At 47.3% G+C, this 20,765-nt stretch overlaps 1 protein-coding gene across 1 annotated transcript in view; it reads left to right on the top strand.

Annotated features, from left to right (window-relative positions):
* Nucleotides 1-14,187, top strand: part of LBP (lipopolysaccharide binding protein) — a 30,131-nt gene extending 15,944 nt beyond the window's left edge. Inside the window, exons 7-15 of the mRNA XM_067011741.1 lie at nucleotides 367-458; nucleotides 1,750-1,926; nucleotides 3,526-3,585; nucleotides 5,572-5,739; nucleotides 7,131-7,198; nucleotides 7,734-7,776; nucleotides 10,139-10,202; nucleotides 11,013-11,089; nucleotides 13,339-14,187. Coding sequence (XP_066867842.1) covers nucleotides 367-458; nucleotides 1,750-1,926; nucleotides 3,526-3,585; nucleotides 5,572-5,739; nucleotides 7,131-7,198; nucleotides 7,734-7,776; nucleotides 10,139-10,202; nucleotides 11,013-11,089; nucleotides 13,339-13,383 — 794 coding nt within the window. The 3' untranslated portion in view covers nucleotides 13,384-14,187. The remainder of the gene's footprint in view (nucleotides 1-366; nucleotides 459-1,749; nucleotides 1,927-3,525; nucleotides 3,586-5,571; nucleotides 5,740-7,130; nucleotides 7,199-7,733; nucleotides 7,777-10,138; nucleotides 10,203-11,012; nucleotides 11,090-13,338) is intronic.
* Nucleotides 14,188-20,765: the final 6,578 nt, after the last annotated feature.

Here is a 20,765-nt window from a genome sequence, read left to right as displayed (position 1 = left end):
CTTCCTAGGTGTGGAAGGGCTGCCAGACCTGAGTTCCTCCTGCCCTCAGGGTATGTGTGTGTGCGTGTGTGTGTGTGTCTGTGTGTGTGTGTGACTGTGTGTCTGAGTATGTGAGACTCTGGAAATTGCTCAGGCTCTGGGCTAAGCATACCAGCCCCCTTGTGGCTAAATCACCAGTGGAACCGAAGAACCCATGTCGTCTCTTTCTTGGCAAAGGAGCTCTTTGCCCCCAGCACTGGGCTGGGTGGAGGGTCTTAAGGTGGAGGTCCAGGGGGCTCTGAAAAAAGTCACAGAGAGTGTGGGTCAGCCAGAGCCCTCACCCCTTCTCCCTCGCCTGCCTCCTAATCCTGCCCTTCCCTCGTTCAGTCACCACGGAGCTGGACGTTTTCGCTGGGATTGATTACAGCTTAATGGAGGCCCCGCAGGCAACAGCGGAAATACTGGACGTGATGCTTAAGGTAAAAGGGTCTGGGGTGCGGGCTTCGGCGGGTCCAGGCCTGGTGTGGCGTCGCCTCAGGGTCAGCCCTTCCTGGGGCCTCTTGTTCTCCTGGCTTCAGATCTGTCCTCATCTCCCCATGGTTCCCACTGTGTGAAGGGCAGGGCGATATGGATTGCTGCGGGGTGTTCCCAGAGCCAGAATCCTCCCATGGTGTCTTTTTTTTTTTTTTAAAAAAGCTTTTTTTGGGGGGGCTGTGCCAGTAGCTGTGGCGCACGGGCTTAGCTGCTCCACGACGTGTGGGATCTTCCCGGACCAGGGCTCGAACCTGTGTGCCCTGCATTGGCAAGCGGATTCTTAACCACTGCGCCACAAGGGAAGCCCTTCCTGGGCTGTCTTACATCACTTAGGCCTTGAAACTTCCCTTCCCCCTTCCTCCCCTCTTTCACCTTTCCCACCATGCAGGTGAGGTCAATCAGAGCGGCCCTCAGTGGTGCAGAGGAGCCGGCCAGGAGGTCCTATAGGTTAATAGACCAAAGCTTCTAAGGCTCGTTTCATTAAGGGATTCTGGATACACACTTTAATCCAAAGGAAAACATCCTTTTTATTTTTTAATTTTTATTGGAGTATAGTTGATTTACAATGTTGTGTTAGTTTCAGGTGTACAGCAAAGTGTATCAGTTATACATATATCCTCTTTTTTTTTTTTTTTTTTTTTTTTTTTTTTGCGGTACGCGGGCCTCTCACTGTTGTGGCCTCTCCCATTGCGGAGCGCAGGCTCCGGACACGCAGGCTCAGCGGCCATGGCTCACGGGCCCAGCCGCTCCGCGGCACGTGGGATCTTCCCAGACCGGGGCATGAACCCGCGTCCCCTGCATCGGCAGGCGGACTCTCAACCAGTGCGCCACCAGGGAAGCCCTATCCTCTCTTTTTTTTAAGAATCTTTTCCCATATAGGTCATTACAGAGCATTGAGTAGAGTTCCCCGTGCTATATAGCAGGTTCTTATTAGTTATCTATTTTATATATAGTAGTGTGTATATGTCAGTCCCAATCTCCCAATTTATCCCTCCCCCCCTTATCCCCTGGTAACCATAAGTTTGTTTCCTACACCTGTGACTCTACTTCTGTTTTGTAAATAAGTTCATTTGTACCCTTTTTTTAGATTCCAAGGAAAACTTACTTAATGGTGGAATTTCTGGCAGTGCCTCCAGTCCATGTTCCCTCATTCGACTCTAGGCAACTACCTAGCTCAGATGTCCAGCCCTGGGATAGACTTAGAGAAGTTCAAATGGATTCTATCTCTCTCTCCAGGGTGAAATTTTTAGCCGTGATCTCCGCTCTCCAGTTGCCTTCCTTGCTCCTGTCATGAGCCTTCCTGAAGAACACAGCCGAATGGTCTACTTTGCCATCTCTAATTATGCCTTCAACACCGCCAGCCTAGTTTATCACAAAGTGGGATACCTGAACTTTTCCATCACAGATGACATGGTGAGAATCATAGCACAATAGCTCCCACAGGGCTTCCCTGGTGGCGCAGTGGTTGGGGGTCCTCCTGCCGATGCAGGGGACACGGGTTCGTGCCCTGGTCTGGGAGGATCCCGCGTGCCGCGGAGCGGCTGGGCCCGTGAGCCATGGCCGCTGAGCCTGCGCGTCCGGAGCCTGTGCCCCGCAACGGGAGAGGCCACAACAGTGAGAGGCCCACATACCCACCCACCCCCCCAAAAAAAAAAAAAAATAGCTCCCACAAATGACACTGTCTTCTTCCTTCTTTCCCTTCCACGCATTTACATCAGTGAAATAGTAAATTATGACTAAGAAGAAAGATCAAGAGCAGGAAAATATAAGTTAGTATGATTTCCCTTTTCCCTTTGGCTGCCAGAAAGCTCAAAGTCAAAGTTCTTTCTCCCTTAGAACAATTGTAGAAGACTTTGTGGCTTGCTTGTCTGTCTTTTACTTTTCCCTCCAGACTCGATCTGTTATTCTAATTCATACTTTCTTTCATCTGGATGGTCTGTGGAGGTTTAAAAAAAGATTTTAGTGAATGGGGCAGGACAATAGATACACTGATACATGCATAAAGTTACATAGAATAGAAAATAAAGACCAAGTTAAAAGTAAAGCACAATTTTATAAAGACACTGGGCCCCAAAATTGATTTTTTTAAAAATCACGAATCTGTGCAGGAGCTTCCTGTAGCCAAAATGGAAAGGGTACATGATTTAGTGATTCACAGCAAAAAGGAGAGACAAAGTCTTCCAAGTGCTTAGCTCTAAAATAACTGTCTCAGATGTGGCTTTGCATAAAGGTTACTAACTTTTAGAGTGGATCACCTGGTTAATATTTCTTTCAGTTTCTTTAATATTTCTGGGGTTTAGATGGATGTTTCTTGTAGCTCTTTGTAAAAGCTGAGGCCTCGTGAGCAATGTAGGGATGGTGGGGGAAACACAATGCAGTCCAAAGTGGATGGTCCAGCCCACCCTGGTAATAAATTGAGGACCAGCAGTGATGGATGGAGTGACAATTGTCCTTTGACTCACCCCCACCCAGGCCTTTTACTTCTATTGCCATGTTTGAGTCACCCTTCCCACCTGTGGTATACAGTCCTTTCTTTCAGTGGGTGGGATCACGGTAGCTGTGTTTTACTGAGCGCTCACTATGTGCTAAGCCTTGGGCTAGATGCTTTGTACCCACCATTTCACTTAGCCCTCACAGTGACCCAACAAGTGGGGACTATAATTATCTCCATTTTATAGGTGAGGAAGTTGGGGCTCAGAGAGGTAAAGGCACTCACCTGAGATCACATAGTCACGAAGCCAAGAGTCAAACCTAGATCTGCGTGACTGCAAATCTCACCCTTGTCGATCCCCTGATTGAGTCCTGCGTGTCACTTACGGCCCAAGGAGAGCAGTCAGGATCCCAAGGACTCGTGCGCTCATGGTGAATGCAGAACAGGCATCTCGCCGTTGCCATGGCAACCCTGAGCAGTCAGGAAGCTACGTTATTGAATATCCCCCACTTCCCCATCTCTCTTCAGACCTTCGGCTCTGGCCAGAGCACCTAAAACTTCTTTGTGTCCCTTTGCCACAGGTTCCGCCTACTTCTAACATCCGACTGAACACCAAGTCCTTCCGTGCCTTCTATCCCCGGGTAAGGCTTCCCTCAGCCCTCAGGGTGCAGGCTGAGCCCCCAAGACTTCAGGGGTCTTCTTTAAAACCTCCACACTCCTCTCAGCTTGACCGAGAGTCAGAAGGCCAGCAGTGGGGCCCCCCGTGAAGGCCGTGGTGCTGCAGGTTTGGGGACTCCCTTCCCTTCAAGGCCCAGATAACAGAGGCCTGAGCCCTGTGTCTCGTGGGACCACAGGCTGCCCAGTCTTTTGTTGATGATCTCTGACAATACCAAGGAATGCCGACATGTCCCACAAAATGTATCCTAATTAATAACACCAAGCAATTACAGAGGGCATACTAGGGGTCAGGCACTGTTCTTGGTGCTTTAAAAAATTATTTTTTGAATGGATAATAAATTCTCATTGTTCAAGATTCAAAAGACATAAAAGCTTATAGAGTGGAAAGTCCCATCCACTCCTGTCCCCTAAACATCCAGTTCACACCCTGAGTCTATCAATATTATCAGATCGTACACATCTTTCTGGGGCTATTCTATGTCTATGTGAACAAATGTATGTCTTTCTTCCATTTTTTTACACAAATGGAGGTATATTTTACACTCCATTTTTTACCTTACTTTTTCCCTTAGTATACCAGGAGATGATTCCATGTAGGTAGATAAAAAGCTTCCTCACTCATGTTTTCTTGGGAATCCAGTCTGCCATCGTATTATGGATGAACCATAGTTTGGGTAATCAGTCTCCCATGGAAGCACATTTACGTTGTTTCCAGTCTTTTGCTACATCAGTGTTGCAGTGAATAACCCTGTAGCTTGGTCTTTGCTGGACTAAGCTCTTCATGTTCAATATCTCATTTAATCCCACAGAAATCCACCTGTCCTGTCCCCTCTCCCCTACCTTCTGAGTCCCCCCAAGACACAGCTCAGACAGGTGGTAGTGTTTAAAGTTCCTTGCAGAAGGCTTGATGATGGCTGAAAGGAATTATAACAGTGGGAAAATGGTTGAACTTTAAATACTGCGGTACCTGGGTCACGTCCTTCCATAACATACCTGCACAGCAGGCCCTTTCTCTCCCTAGAGCCCCACAAAAGCCCAACCTGCCACCATGTTGTCGGCGCTAGCTTTAGAGGGACCTTGGCTGCATCCTGGTTCCAACATCCCTTTTGCCCAGAAAGAGGAGGAAACTCTCCCTCTCCCTTCCTGCTCACAGCATAATCAACCTGACACAGAAGCAGCTCAGGTCACCTTCTTAGTCAAGTGGTTTACCTCCTCAACCTTCTAAAGATCTCCCTTTTACAACTGAATGTAGATTTTATATCTGCATAACCAAAAGGCTCATGGGACCGTCGTTCCTCCACCAACTTCCCCCGTAAAAGGAACAGTCTTGACCCCATATTAAATTCTAATTAAAAGGAAAATTGCCAGCTCTTTGAAATGGTGGGCTCTCGGTGTGTTGTGCTTCAAAAACACTGATGTCTGGTCTTTGCACGTGCAGTTACCTGAGTGTGATGGGCGTATAGAGAAAAAAATAGCTCTCACCCATTGCCCAGGGAGGGGTGTGGATTGAAAAAAAAAATCAGCCTAAACTTTCTGGAGGACAGCTTGGCAATCAATAACTGGCAGAAGCTTTAAAAATATGCCTGCCCTTGGACTCAGCAATTCCATGTCTAGGAATGTATCCCCCCAAATAATAGCCAAGGGTACACAGGAGAGTGGCTTTTAAAATGGCAAAACCTTGGAGACAACTTGATGTGCAATAATGTTAGATCAGTTGCAGAACCCATGCACAGTGGAATACAATGCAGCCATGAGATAAATGACACAGACTCCATATGTCTGACGTGGAAGGATGTCCAGTTATACCTTCAAGAGAAAAAGGCACAGAGCATTTTGTGGAAATTCAACCAACCAGGAAGTGTTCTCAGCTTGATCTGACTCCCTCAAGGTTCTCCCAGCAAACCTGCATGTTTCCTTCTCTTGACATAATTTCTTCATTCTGCCCTCAGTTATTCAGACTGTACCCCAACATGAACTTAGAGCTCCAAGGCACAGTGGTCTCTGCCCCGTTCCTGAACTTCAGCCCTGGGAATCTGTCCTCAGCTGCCCAGATGGAGATTGAGGCCTTTGTGCTCCTGCCTAACTCCGTCAAGGAGCCTGTCTTCCGGCTCGGTGTGGTAAGGTTCAAAGGCTTGGCAAACATTGTTGCCTTTTCCTACATGCTTTTTCTCCCACTCCCCACCTGGCTAATTCCTTAAGATAGATCTCAACTTAAGTATCACTTCCTCAGATAGGCCTTTCTTGGTTGCCCTTACCCCTGATCTACCTTAGGCCCCTTGTCATTTTTTTTCTTGTGGCACCCTATTATTTTTCCTCATAGGACTTATTGTAAAGATACCAAGGTAGCTGTTTGCAGGTTTATTTGCTTAATGTATGTTTGCCCAACTAAGTGAGTCTGGGCTATTCTGGGGAGGAAGGCATAGGGGATCTTTGACCTGTTGCTCTGCTCTGTATCTATATCTGACCCCTGAAGACTACATTTCCCAGGCTTCCTTGCACTGACTTCCAGCTAGATCAGCCAATGGAAGACACTGTCAGGAGAACAGAGGGTGGGAGGAAGGAAGAAGCCAGAGTATTTCTTCTTCTCTCTTGATCTTGGACAGAGACTCAGCCACTGACTGTGTCTCCTCCATGGTGCCTCCCCAATTCCTCCCTCTGTTCCTCCAGTCCTGGGGTGTGAGCAGCTTCCCACCTCTGCTAATCTCTGAGTTGCCTCTCTAACTCTTTTTTAACTTCTCAGCAATTCCATCATTTGTATAACCAATCCCCTGTATGAAATTCCCTCTTGGTTAAATATTGAGAGTTGTGTCTCCCTTCTCAATGGACTCTGTCAAACAGAGAAAGGATTCTGAGTTTTTTTGGGGTCCTGCTTACAGGATGGAGAACTTTGCTCTCTTGTCCCAGGTTTTAAACTCAGCAAGACAAATTTCTAGAAGAGTAATTGCTCCCAGATGTTATATCTGCAATTTGATGTTGTTGTTACTGTTATCAAAATTGTGGTCAATATATTTTATTTTATTATTTATCATTTTTATTTTTATTATTTTGCTAAAGTAGAAAAGGATAGCTTTATTGCTTTGCCAGGCAAAGGGGAACACACCAGACTTCTGCCTTGAAAAACTATGTGTCCCCAATATATTTTAAATTAAAACATAAGCTATTATTATTACTATTATTATTTACCAGGGCTGAATCTTGGCCCTGAGATAGCTAGAAATGGTCCCTTTAGAGATCTCCAGGAATAGGCCTCTATACCTTCCCTTGGTAGTATGTTCAAAGTTTAATTGCTATCATAGTCAGCAATTTCAAGTAAAAATGTTCGAGTCCAAGTTCAAATGTTTATTGAGCACCCATGATGAGCTTCCTGGGAGTCTAATCTAGTGGTCAAGTTCCTGCTTTAACTCAGTGAGATGTTTGCTTAGAGGAGACAGCCAGTCCTCATAGTTATCCATTCTGTACATGACAACCTCCTTCATTTAGACCTGTTTCTTTCTACTGGAATTACCAGGCCACTAATGTGTCTGTCATGTTGACCTTCAACACCAGCAAGATCACTGGATTCCTGAAGCCAGCAAAGTAAGTCAGCCTTGTGACTTACATGGGGGGCGCTCAACTGGGCTCCATCTGACACTTCAGCTGATTCCCTGTAGCTGGAGGTGGGATGTAACCAGATCCCCCTGTCAAACTGTGGGGCCCACAGTTTGGGAAGGAAACTTAAATTTTACCCCAGGTGGCCCAATTCCTTTGGCCAACTGGATCTACCTCCATAAACTTCCTTTTCACCTAACCCCCATTACTTCCAAATTTCTAAAGAATTTACTAATACTGCTTTTTCTTAATCCATGAATTTTAGACATCAGCAATATTGATTTCCTGAAATTATAGAGACTGAGTTCTTTTATGCTACACACTTCCCCTCTTCAAGTCTTCCCAATAAGGTTGTATCATTGTTTTTGGTTCCTCAGTCACCTTTTTCACTCTCACTGCTACCACACCCTTGGCCCTGTGCCTTCTCAAACTGGTGTCTCCTCCTTTCTGGGGATCCCTACATTGCTTAGGTTTCCCTTGAACATAATGCCCACATCTCTGAATCTTCTCTGATTTGTTATAGGATGCAAGTGGAACTGAAAGAATCTAAAGTTGGAGTATTCAATGTAAGTTATTATTGTTTTGGGGTTTTTTAAAAAAAATTATTTTTATTTTATTTATTTTATTTTTGGCTGCATTGGGTCTTCGTTGCTGCACACGGGCTTTCTCTAGTTGCGGTAAGCCGGGGCTACTCTTAGTTGCAGTGTGTGGACTTCTCATTGCGGTGGCTCCTCTTGTTGCGGAGCACGGGCTCTAGGCGCGTGGGCTTCAGTAGTTGTGGCACGCGGGCTTCAGCAGTTGTGGCTCGCGGGCTCTAGAGCACAGGCTCAGCAGTTGTGGCGCACTGGCTTAGTTGCTCCGTGGCATGTGGGATCTTCCTGGACCAGGGCTCGAACCCGTGTCCCCTGCATTGGCAGATGGATTCTTAACCACTGAGCCACCAGGGAAGCCCTATTATTGATTTTATTTATGAAATGATTAGGGTAATAATTAATTTAGAGTATTTACTAAGCAGTGCTTTGGCACCTATAATAGAAAATAGAAAAGGAGAAGAGTTACTTTCTGCCCTAGAAAAGCATAGAAGTTCTTGAGGACAGGAACCATAGGGCAGAGGAACAGTTACCTCCCAATATAAGACAATATAATTAAATTATCTATTGGACAGAATTCTTTTAGCTGCAAAGAATAGAAAGCCAACTAAAAGTGTCTTAAGCAAACAGAAGGAATGTATAGCATCATAACCAAAAAACAAAAACAAAAAAGCTAAGGCTAGAGGTTTCAGGCATAGCTGGATCCAGGTGTTCAAATTAGTACATCAAGAATCTCTCTCCAAGGGAAGGGGAGAGGGGTGATATAGGGATGGGGGAAAACGGTTATTAAGGGATTGTATAAAATCATGTGTGTGAAACTTTTGAAAATTGTAGAGCACTACAGAATTTAAAGAATCTTTCATTCAATTTTTTAAAAAGAAAAAAATAATATATTCCAAACAAAAAAGAATCTCTATCTCTCCATTCTGCTTTCATCTGTGTTGGCTTCATTCTCAGGCAGGTTCTTCCCCCTGGTGGAAAACTCACAAATTTCCTGTAGTTTCTTTTTTTTTAACCCCCCCAAAAAATAAATAGATAAAAGCCTTTGTTGGATTAATCTTAGTCATGTGCCCATTCTTTAGCCAATCACCTGGTTGGAAATTGGACAAGGTCAATTGGCTGAGCATGGGTTTAATCTACACTCCCCGAGCCAAGATTTGCAGTCCCAAACCACATGGACTGAGACTGGAAAGGAGGGTTCCCCAGGAGAAAATAGGGACTATTATTAAAACAAAAGGAATTGAGTGCTGGGCAGGCAAAACCAAGAGATGATTTCCACAAAGAGGAAAAAGTGGTGAAATAGATGGTGCCATATTAAAGGAGGAAAAAGAATGGGAAGCTTTATGTGGGCTGAAACAATCGAGGAGAGATTTCGGAAAAGAGGGAAGGTGGGGTGATGGCAGCTGCTCACAAGCTAAGGAGGAGATGGAAAGACTTTAATCTACAGTAGTTGGCTTCCTTTTTACTATCCTATGGATACTGGTTCCCTCTGACCACACTTTACCTGCCCCCCACTTCCCAGACTTTCCCTCAAGTAGAAGTGGAAAAAATACATCAACTATGGGGAGAAACATTGCCCACAGGGACCCTGAAGGATGACTCCTTTCAGAGAACAAAGGCTAAAGTGAATAATGGCACACTAATATTGTATCTGTGCATGGCATGTAAAAATGTTCTATGAAGTAAATTATTCATATGTAAAGAGTCACAAAAAGACATCCTATCATGTTTTCAGAACATCGACTGTAAAAAATAAGACCTGTAGAATCAGATAAATCTGGATTCAAATTCAGACCCTGCTGCCCGATTTCTAGCAAGTCACTTTTATTCTGTGGGCCTCAGTTTTCTTATATGTGAAATGGGGACATTAATATTAACTTCAAAGTGTTATAGTGAAGATTGAATCAGGTGTAGATGTAATGCTCTGAGCCCTATACCTGGCACATAGTGAGTGTTAAAAGTTGGGTTTCATAATTTTTGTTTTGACTTAAAAATCTTTTTTATTATATAAGTAACTTGGGAAAACATTTCCACTGTAAAAAGAAAAATTAAATACTAAAGGTAAGGCTAAGCCAAACCTTGATGTTCTTCCTGGAGGATAGATAGTTGGGTGTGTAGTCTTCCAAATTTTTCTATCCATTTGTACACATGTAAATGTGCATCTCAAAATAGTTTTATCTTATAAAGTAGTAGCATGATGTAGGTATCTACCTAAAATTTGCTTTTTTTCAAGCCTTTTGCCATGTCAGCACTTACAAAACCACCCCACCCACGGGGTGACCTCTGTGGAGGTTTGTTGGTCATGTGGTTATGGTGTACCTCTCCTATTCTCCACCAGGTGGAGCTGTTGGAGGCGCTGCTCAATTACTACCTTCTCAACACCCTCTACCCCAAGGTCAATGGTAAGTATCACTATGGATTTTTCCAAGTCAAGAGTGGACACTGCTCTTTGGGGGAAAGAAAGCTGGGACCAGGGCTCTCCTGCAGGCTGTGTGACCTTGGGCGAGTCACTTCTCTTCTCTGAGCTTCAGTGGCGTGTCTGTGGGGTGGGAGTGTTGAAGTCGGCCTTACCTCATTCCAGGCCTCTAAGGAGGGTTGAGGATAGGGGCAGTTTTTGGAACACAGTAAACCTCCTCCTAAGAGAGGAAGAGGGGCTCACAGAAGTGCCCACACACACCCTGAAGTGACAGGTGAGACTGAGAACCAAGTTAATATACAGGGTACAAGGCAGCCCACCTCTAAAATCACATTCCCCAGTTAGTTGCCATCTCCCTGGTCAAAAAATAAAGCTTAAAGACCTAAACCCTCTTTCCATGAGACCCTGCTTCATTTGGCTACAGCAGAAAGCAGGATGCAGGTGGGAGGCAGAGAGCAAATGCCCACTGGATTCTTATCACGAGTAGACGCTGCCCCACGCCTGCCACTGTCTCCACAGAGCACCACGGCCGAGGGCCCAGGCTCCTCTGTCTGTCTGCCTGGCATCAAATCCCAGGTCTTCCACTTTCTAGCTGTGTAACCTAGGACAGGTTACTTGGCTACTCTGTGCCTCAATTTCCTTATCTGTAACATGGGAATAATAATCCCAATCTTTGGTGATAATTAAATGGGAATATACCATGTATAGGGTTTGCAGAGAGGAACTTTTTGGTGTAAAATTTTCTCCGTACTTATTTATTAACAAATCTCTCTCGATGTTCTGCCTCAACCTCCAGATAAGTTGGCAGAAGGCTTCCCCCTCCCTCTGCTAAAGCGTATTCAGCTCTACGACCCTGTTCTCCAGATCCACAAGGTCAGTGGGTTCAGCGGGGTTTCTGAGGAACTGGGGAGGGGTGTTGGTTAGCTTTCCTGGTTTGCAGTCTGCAACTCAGTGGGTGGGACCCAGCCCAACCCTGCAGCTGGGAAAGCCTCCACGGGGGTGGGATGGTTCAGGGTCAGCTGGATGCCATGAAGACGTCCACGTGTCCTTTAGAAGTGGCACCTCTATGGGGAAGGGAGGGATTTGACCCAACCTGTGTCACAACTTTCCACCCCCCGCCGCCCCACCCCCCGGCCGTGGGTGACCTGGGAGAACCTCAAGACCAGCTCGTTTTAAAAATATAGCAATCCTAGCCATGCCAACAGCTCAGGTTCTGAAAGCCATTAGTAAGTTTCTTAAATTTCTTCTAATTTCTTGGGAATTCCCTAGTGGCCCGGTGGTTAGAGGACTCGGCACTTTCACTGCTGAGGGCCCGGGTTCAATCCCTGGTCTGGGAACTGAGATCCCACAAGCCGTGTGGTGAGGCCAAAATTAAATAATAAATAAAATAAAATAAAATTTCTTCTAATTTCTTAAATGGAAGAGCTTTGATGTATTAATAGATACATATTTGGTGTGCCGTCCCTCATAGACCCATTGCCCCACCACACTCATAGCTTGACTTCTGGGGTACTTCCTTCCAGCCTTTTGTCTCCTCCAAACATTTTTTGAAATTGTTTTCTTGTTCTGGATAGTTGCCTTCCTAGCTCTCAGACCTGTTTCCTTTCTTCTCTTTTGGTTGCAGTGTAGTCTCCCTTCCCCCCACCAATGTTAAATTCTGTCCCAAGCATGCAAGGGACCATAATTTACTTAACTATTTGAATACCAAGGAATAGGTCTGATTCTTCACCAGACTCTCCACTCTTCTGACCAAGCATTTTATGCGCCATCTGTGCCCCACGGTTCAGGTTATCTTTCTAGAAGAGCATCCGTAAGGTGGGATGACTGGGTTGGCAGGCTTGTGAGCATTAAAGGAGATGCTGCTTTGTGCCTGGTACATAGTCAACATCCAGCAAACAGCCACTAAAGAGAGGGACAGGAAGCAGAGTGATCAGGGACATTGAAACAGAGATCAGCTGAGACTTTTTTTTTTTTTTTTTGTGGTACGCGGGCCTCTCACAGTTGTGGCCTCTCCCGTTGCGGAGCACAGGCTCCGGACGCGCAGGCTCAGCGGCCATGGCTCACGGGCCCAGCCGCTCCGCGGCACGTGGGATCTTCCCGGACCGGGGCGCGAACCCGCGTCCCCTGCATCGGCAGGCGGACTCTCAACCACTGCGCCACCAGGGAAGCCCAGCTGAGACATTTGAAAAACGAATATCCAGAGCCCTTTTGCGTCCAGAGATACTCAACATCCAACTATTGTTGAGACTTTCTAAGGAGTGAGATCATTGTTCAAAGCGAGGACTGAGTGCCAATTCATGCAGCTGGCCTCAGTTTTCTCCTGTGTAAAGTGGGGTGTAGCCCAAACCTCACTGGGCAGTTATGAAGATTAGAGCTTCTAGCTCAGTTTGGCACAATGGAAGTCGTTAGAAGATTTGTTAGACTGACCCTTGAACAACACGGGTCTGAATGGCTCCGTGTCCGTGTATACGCAGATTGTTTTCAACAATAAATACAATACTATGGTACTACACCATCTCCGCAGTTGGTTGAATCTGTGTATGAGGAACTGCGGCCGCGAGCAACCGCGGATATGGAGGGCTGACTATAAATTCTACGTGGATTTTTCCACCCGTCGGTGTCCCTAACCCCTCAGTTGTTCAATGGTCAACTGTATATACTATCATATTCATTAAAATTTTGAGGTCAATTCTGCCCATGCGTTTGACCCCCAAAGGCAGGGGATGGGTTGCTGTGGGCAAGAATTGGATTTTGCTCTGAGTTCAGGATTCCCACCCCTTTGGTGACGGAAACTTAAGAGGAAGTAGGAGAATAAACCCCAGCAGCTCACAGTTTTGTCTTGTTCACCAAGGAGAGAGAATTTAGGTGACACAGGGGACATGTATGAGGTCCAAGCAGCAGCTTGGGAAATGACAGATAAATTGCCACCTTAGAGAAGGTAGCTGGCAAAAGCTGTGCTTTATGGAGACCTTGGGGACAGAGGCACACGCTCGATTTATGCACTGACCTGGTTTCTGGCAGAGCTTGTGCTTCCCCAGACGTGGGCCTCCCTTTAAATCAGAGATGCATCTTTTTGGAGTAGAGGATGCTTTTACCATCCTGTCCTGTCTTGTCTCTCCTAGGACTTCCTGTTTTTGGGCACCAACGTCCGGTACCTGAGAGTTTGAGGACAGGGCGAAAGACAGGGCTTGGGGGCCACAGCTGGACTGCCAAGTTGCATTTCCAGATGTGCAGCATATTCCTGGAGATTCTGGGAGGACGAAGACCATTTCTGTTATCAGCTCTGGGGGCCTGGCCTCTGTCCCCACACTCCTCCTTTTCAGCACGTACACCAACACCCCCTCTAACTCTGGATTTAACTTTCCCACCAGGACGGACCGTCCTCCCCCACTAGCCTGTACTATCTTTAAGGGCAGGCACCGTCTTTTTTATTCACCATCGGATCCCTATGCCTAGCAGAGTGCTTGCACTTAGTAGGTCCTCAAGAAATATTTATTGAATGGCTCAACCAAGGAACCATCTGGTACTCTAGCTGAACGTCCCTACTGCCAACGCTCTCTTACTTAAGGGGTCTTTGGATGGTCAGCTCCATCTGTGGCCTTCAAGGATGAACCCTGACCACATTCCCATTCCTCAGCGCTGCTGCTGTGGGAACCTCGATGAGAGAACATGGGATTCCACTCCCTGCTCAGCCCTGGACCTGGTGCTGATGCTGGCTCTCTAAGACAACTGTCCATCTCAGTTTGGGGGCAGTTCATGGGTAGTTCATGGGCTCATTTCAGTACACGCTCCCTCTCTCCCTCCCTCTCTGTCTGCTGCAGACACGGGAGCCAGTGGGTCTCCGGGAGCAAAGACTCAGACTCCTGCTGCCCTTCCCATTGAAACGGGTGTAAATTAGGAGGAAATGGATCTGTCTGGGTTTGGGGTCCGACCCGAATAAAAGACTCATCCAACTGTTTTTTATGAGCCCCAAGCCTGGAGGCAGAGGCCGTGATTTCTAATTTCTGAACAACCAGCCTTTGATCAGACTTTACCAAACAGTCATTTCCAAGTTATGTGTTTGGGCCCCCGGGGACTGGGAATCAGAAGGCTCGTTGGATGCTTTCTTAATTGTGTTAATGAACAGATAGATGGAGCTGCCGGCTAGCAGACAATTCACAGGGGACAGACCCATTTCCCCTGTGTGTGACAGAGATGCATTCCAACATGGGACGATGCACCGTCACCCAGCTGGAGGCGGGGTGAGCCATGGCTTCGCCTCGTCCCTTTTGTTCACTTGTCTGCCACCATCATCCGTCCTGTGATGGGCTGTGAAGGGCTCGGCTTCATCCAGCACTGGCCACGTGGCCTTGGACCGGTCCCTTTCCCCCTTTCCCCCACTTTACCCTATAAAACAAGGATGATAATAATAGCCATGTCCTAGGACTCTTATAATGATGATATTAGGTAATCCATGTAATCCATGTAAAAGGATTTATTTAACCCTAGTGGGGATTCAATATTTGTTGGCTGGACGTGCTTACTGAGCATGCTTCTGTTTGCAGGCACTGAGTTGGTCAGCACAGGGGAACTAGAGGCAGCACAGACCCAGTTCCTATGTCTGTTTTTCAGAACATTGCCTCAACGTGGAAAGAGCCAGTCTTGATTCCAACTTACTGGCTTTGGGTCTCTGGGAAAGGCCTCTCGAAAGCCTCAGTGTCCTCCCTTGTCAAATTTGCTGGGAATACCTCCTTGCGGGGTGACTAGGGACTCAGTGGGTTCACGTTCAGCTTCTGGGAGTGAGGGGAGGATAGGGCATAACCAGGTCCTGGTAAACAGCTGATGCAATTATCACCTGACTTCCTTTGGGCTCCCCAGAAGCAGACTCTGAAACAAGGAGGTGGGTACAAGTAGTTTACTGCGAAGAGGATCCCAGGGAAATAACCAGTAGAGGAGAGAAAATGTGATGGGGAAGGGAAGGCAGCCTTTAAAGTGTTCATGATCAAACCAATTACCACCTTAATCCCACTCGGGAAACTCTGGGAGCCAGTGTAGAACACTCAGAGTATCCACCCAAGGGCTGAGATTGCCGGGATGCTTGTACATCATCTCCCATCAGCCACTGTTTGAGGGGACATTAGTTCTCTGGTTCTTCTAGTCTGGGCAGGGCGGGCTCTAGCAGCTGTAGAAACCTCTCAGGCAAAGAAATGCAAGTGCCAGCAAGTAGAACTCAGGTTGGCGTGCGCTGACTGGTAAGATGGGCGGGGCCCGCGCGTGGTTGTACAATGGGTAGGAGTTCACCAGCTCAAAAATTCTGGATGTGGGGCTTCCCTGGTGGCGCAGTGGTTGAGAATCCGCCTGCCGATGCGGGGGACATGGGTTCGTGGCCCGGTCCGGGAAGATCCCACAATGCCGCGGAGCGGCTGGGCCCGTGAGCCAGGGCCGCTGAGCCTGCACGTCCGGAGCCTGTGCTCCGCAACGGGAGAGGCCACAGCAGTGAGAGGCCCGCGTACCGCAAAAAAAAAAAAATTCTGGATGTGATATGAGACTGTTTGCCACATTGCCTGGAAAAGCTGTGGGTTGGTCTCCTCTGCATATTTTTAAGAAACTCAGCCTAGTTTGCAAGCAAGCCTTCATTTCAGAGCATTCTAGAGCACTCCAGGACATTCCAGGGGATGGCCCCAAGAGAGGACTCCAGGAAGGCCAGGCACGTACTTGATGAGTACGGGGCAGCCAGGTTTGCTATGAAACGGGAAAAAAACAATTCTTTGTGAAAGAACAAAATATTTCTCATTCACAAAGCAGCATAGAAAGGCCATTCCTACCCAACGAGACTAAACACATTCATTCAGTAACAGAGCCTCAAGTTAGTGTCATCATGTCTTGCTGGGGTAGCTCCAGGACAACCACCGCCGGCCCTGCGGTCCCCTAGCAGCTTCTGACACCCTGAAATCTGACTATAGACATGCAAGTATCCTCAACAGCTCAGACCTTATAGGAGGACTGGCCTTGGGACAGCACATTCTGATATTAATGATCAGAGCTCTAGGCTATCAAAGAACCATCGAGAGACTATAGAAGAACCATTGATAGTTACTGTGCCATAGAGCTCATGCCCACGCAAACTAAGACCGCACCCTGGAGATGCTCCTCCTGGTTACAAACCGACTCCCCCTCTGCGCTCCACTAACTTCCCAAGAGCCCTCCTACAGCTACACACTGTTCCACACTTGTGTACATACAAGACAACTTCCTCTTTCTTAGAGATTAATCGGATTTCCTGGTGGGGATGGACTACAATTTTTTTAACCAACTCCCTACTAACGGGTCCTTAGGTTGTTTCTGATATTTGGCTTTTATAAATGAGAAGTCCAGCTCCTTATTTTAACTGAAGTCCAGCATTTTAACCAAAAACTTATATGTGATTTCTGGGGTCTGAGCATAGGCAGTTACAAAGGCTTTACCTGACAGGCCTCGTGGAGGAAAGCTACCCTCCTCATCCTAGTCTTGGTGCCCAGACAATGCACTGTGGTCTCTAAGGGGAGTTGCAGTCAAGAACTCAGGCACCCTGGATGGTTATGCTCTTTGCATATTTGCATTCCTAGGCCAGAAGCCTTTGTTCTTAAGTTTTGGGGTTTTTAAAAATAAATTTATTTCTTTTATTTCTTTTTATTTTTGGCTACATTGGGTCTTCCTTGCTGCACACGGGCTTTCTCTAGTTGCAGCAAGCGGGGGCTACTCTTTGTTGCGGTGCACGGGCTTCTCATTGCAGTGGCTTCTCTTGTTGTGGAGCATGGGCTCTAGGCACGTGGGCTTCAGTAGTTGCAGTACGCAGGTTCAGCAGTTGTGGTGCACGGGCTTAGTTGCTCCGTGGCATGTGGGATCTTCCCAGACCAGGGCTCGAACCTGTGTCTCCTGCATTGGCAGGCAGATTCTTCACCACTGTGCCACCAGGGAAGCCCTCCTTCCTAAGTCTCTTTACCTGAAACCTTAGGCAGAGGTTTTCAGAGGCCTTTGCCAACGACTCTGTCAGGGAAGGAAGGGGGAACCTTGAAGATATTTTCCCCATAATGACTCACACTCAGTACTTTTCCACTCCCAGCCCTTCCCCCCTTCCCTCCCCCTGCCTCCCTGGCTCAGGGTCCAGGAACCTGACAGAGGTTTCCTTTTGGGGATCCTCATCCATGAGACGACCCCAACACTTGCACGGAAACCCCCGATCCACCTGCACCTTGTCCCATGGGGGAAATGCAACGGCGCATTCGGTGCTTTCTCTGGTTTGAGCCGCTCGCTTATGCTATTGGAGTGAGTGACTGAAGGTTTCACTGTGGTTTTCATTTTGGCTTGTTGTTGCTTTAATCAACTCCTCCTACCCCTGGCAGCCCAGCTCTCTCCAGTTCAGCTGAACTCTTGACAATAAATAGTGCTTCCGTGAAAAACTTTACCCATACATCATTTCTTATTCATGCATCCATACAAACATAGGAGCAGGTACATCTGTGAAATAAATGTCCAGAAATGGAATCCAATCATTTAAAGAGACCCTTGCATCAATTTAGCAATGGTGTGTTTGCTCTCAGTCTCTCCTCTTTCAGCCTCCCCCCTCCTCCTGAGTATGCAGGGGAGGGGACTCACGTGGGCTCACGACAGTGGCATGGGTGACAGTTATGTAGTAAAGAATCTACCTTGGCTCAGAGAGGGGGCTGGTCTTTGCCCTCAGCCCCTGAGAAGTCATCTCTAGGCCCTTGGGAAGTCCTGCCTGATCAGAGTGTCTTGTCTAGCTGGGGGCACTGGACATGCCCGACAGTTAACGATGGGATCTATGGTGGGGACTTTGGGTGACATGGTACCATCTGGATCTCCAAAGGGGCTGCAGATGGGGTCAACCACGTGGGTGGACAACCATGTCTACAGATGGAGCCCCAGTAAAGACTGGACACCAAGGCTTGGGTGAGCTTCCCTAGGTGGTAATACTGTGCATATTGTCACACTGTGTTGCTAAGAAAGTAAGGCCATCCACGGATCCACAGGGAAAGGCCAACTGGAAGCTCGGTGTTTGGAACTTTCCTGGATTCTGTTCTCTGCTCATCTTCCACTGGCTGACTTTCATTGGTATCCTTTCCCTTTTAACAAACTGTAACTAGGAGTGTAACAGATTTCCATGAGTTCTGGAGTCCTTTTAGCCAATTATAGAACTTATGGGTGGTCTTGGGGACCCTCAAACTTGCAATTGATATCAGAAGTGAGGGTGGTCTTGTGACTGTGCTACGTCTAACTTCACAAGGGGTCTTGTATTCTCCGGCTCCGAAACACTGCTGGCCTCAGACACTGAGCACGGGGCCAATGACACTGATATCTGCTCTCTGTGTTCTGACCAGGCCTGGAGGGCCCTCATCTCCTGCCCCCCTGACTCATCTCCAGCTCTGCTCTTTTTGGTGCTACAAGTCCTGTACTGGTCAGGATCCCTAACTGCAAACTTCAGAATCCACTCTGGTTAATATAAGCAAGAAGGAGGTTTCAGTCTCCAAGGATTTGAAGACCATCAGTGGTTGCCATGAGCCCTGAGTATATGCCTTTGGTCCAGACCTCTCTTCTGAGATTCTGACCTGTACCATAACTATAGGCTTGACATTCACCTCCAGCTGACTGGATTAGGGGGCTGCACCTGGCTCATGTGACAAAGGAATCTGTCAAGATATCCTGAGCATTTCCCTTGGAGTCTGGTACATAACTTCCCTCACAGCACATCTACGTGGGCCTGCTTCTCCCAGCCCACAGAGGATTAAAACACAGCAGAATAGTTGGATGCTTTATGGCCACTAAAGAACCCAGAGCTGGATTCTCTCCATCCCTTAGAGAAGGCTTTCCTCCCACCTCAAGTGATCTCATGGGGCCCTTAGTGCAGACCTATCATCACAAACCCCAGGGACAGGTAGGCTGTTTTTAAAAGGATGCTCTCACCACTGCCATCTCATCTTGGGGTGCAGGGCTAGTCCGAGAGCCATCACTGGCATCCCCCAGACCCAATCAAGCCCAGCTTTCTTTCAGCCCTACCCCTCCACCGCCAGCTAGCTTTCTAGGACCTGCGGTTCAATCAAGAGTGCCTCTCTAAGAACTCCCCCTGACAAAATCCAGGTGTTATCAAGAATGTGGAGTAACTGGAACACTTGTCCACTACTGGTGGGAATGTACGTTGGTACAACCATTGGAAGGCTCTGCTACAGTTGAACATGGATGTGCCCCATAACCCAGCAATCAGACACCCAACTGAAATGCCCACCTATGTTCACCAAAGACACATACTGGTATGTTCATATACACTCTTCATCATAACCCCCAACTGAAAATAACCCAAATGTCCATCAGTAGTGGATGGATACGTGGTGGAACATTCGCACAACAGAATATTAAGCAGCAATGAGCACAAAAGAAGTTCAACTGCATACAGTAACGTGGATACCTCCCACGAACAGAATGCCGAGTTAAAGAAATCTGACACAAAAGAGTACCTGCTGTATGTCTCCACTGACACAAAGTTCAAAAGCAGTGAATCTCATTCATGGAAGCAAAAGTCAGGAGAGTGCTCATGCTGCCTGGGAGGAGGACTGACCAGAAAAGGACATGAGGAACTCCAAAAGGGGTTTGATAGTGTTCTACTTTTTTTTTTTGCGGTACGCGGGCCTCTCACTGTTGTGGCCTCTCCCGTTGCGGAGCACAGGCTCCGGATGCGCAGGCTCAGCGGCCATGGCTCACGGGCCCAGCCGCTCCGCGGCACGTGGAATCTTCCCGGACTGGGACACGAAGCCGTGTCCCCTGCATCGGCAGGCAGACTCTCAACCACTGCGCCACCAGGGAAGCCCTGTTCTACTTCTTGATCTGTGTGCTGGTTACATGGGTGAGTTCACTTTGTGAACATCAATCTATCTGCACACTTATTATTTGTACACTTTTCTGCATGTATTCAAAGAAGTATACATAAAATGAGTCAGTCTGTATTTATGAGACTTCTTATAGTGTCTTTTTTTTTTTTTTTTTTTTTTTTCGGTATGCGGGCCTCTCACTGTTGTGGCCTCTCCCGTTGCGGAGCACAGGCTCCGGACGCACAGGCTCAGCGGCCATGGCTCACGGGCTCAGTTGCTCCGCGGCATGTGGGATCTTCCCGGACCAGGGCACGAACCCGTGTCTCCTGCATCGGCAGGCGGATTCTCAACCACTGCGCCACCAGGGAAGCCCCTATAGTGTCTTTTATTATGTAGGCTCCCTATAAACAAAGTTCAATTTTTCTGGGTTTATTCATCTACTATACCAGAGCTGTATGGGCTGTTTATTGTGGCATTGTTTGTGATAGCAAAACAGTAACCAAACCCAACAAAACAAAAACTGAAGGCAACCCATGTGGCCCTCGATAAAGACCAACAGATAAATTATGGTGCATCCACACAAAGGAATACTATACAGTCATTGAGGAGGATGACTATATATGCAGGCATGAAAAGACGTCAAGGAGTTATTAAGTAGAAAGCGTAAGCTATAGGACAGTAGGTACAGTATCATCTCCTTTTATTTAAGA

This window comes from Kogia breviceps, chromosome 14 (genome assembly GCF_026419965.1).
Source record: "Kogia breviceps isolate mKogBre1 chromosome 14, mKogBre1 haplotype 1, whole genome shotgun sequence".
Classification (NCBI taxonomy): domain Eukaryota; kingdom Metazoa; phylum Chordata; class Mammalia; order Artiodactyla; family Physeteridae; genus Kogia; species Kogia breviceps.
Note: the sequence above shows the minus strand (reverse complement) of the source record. Positions and strands in the feature narration are given on the sequence as shown.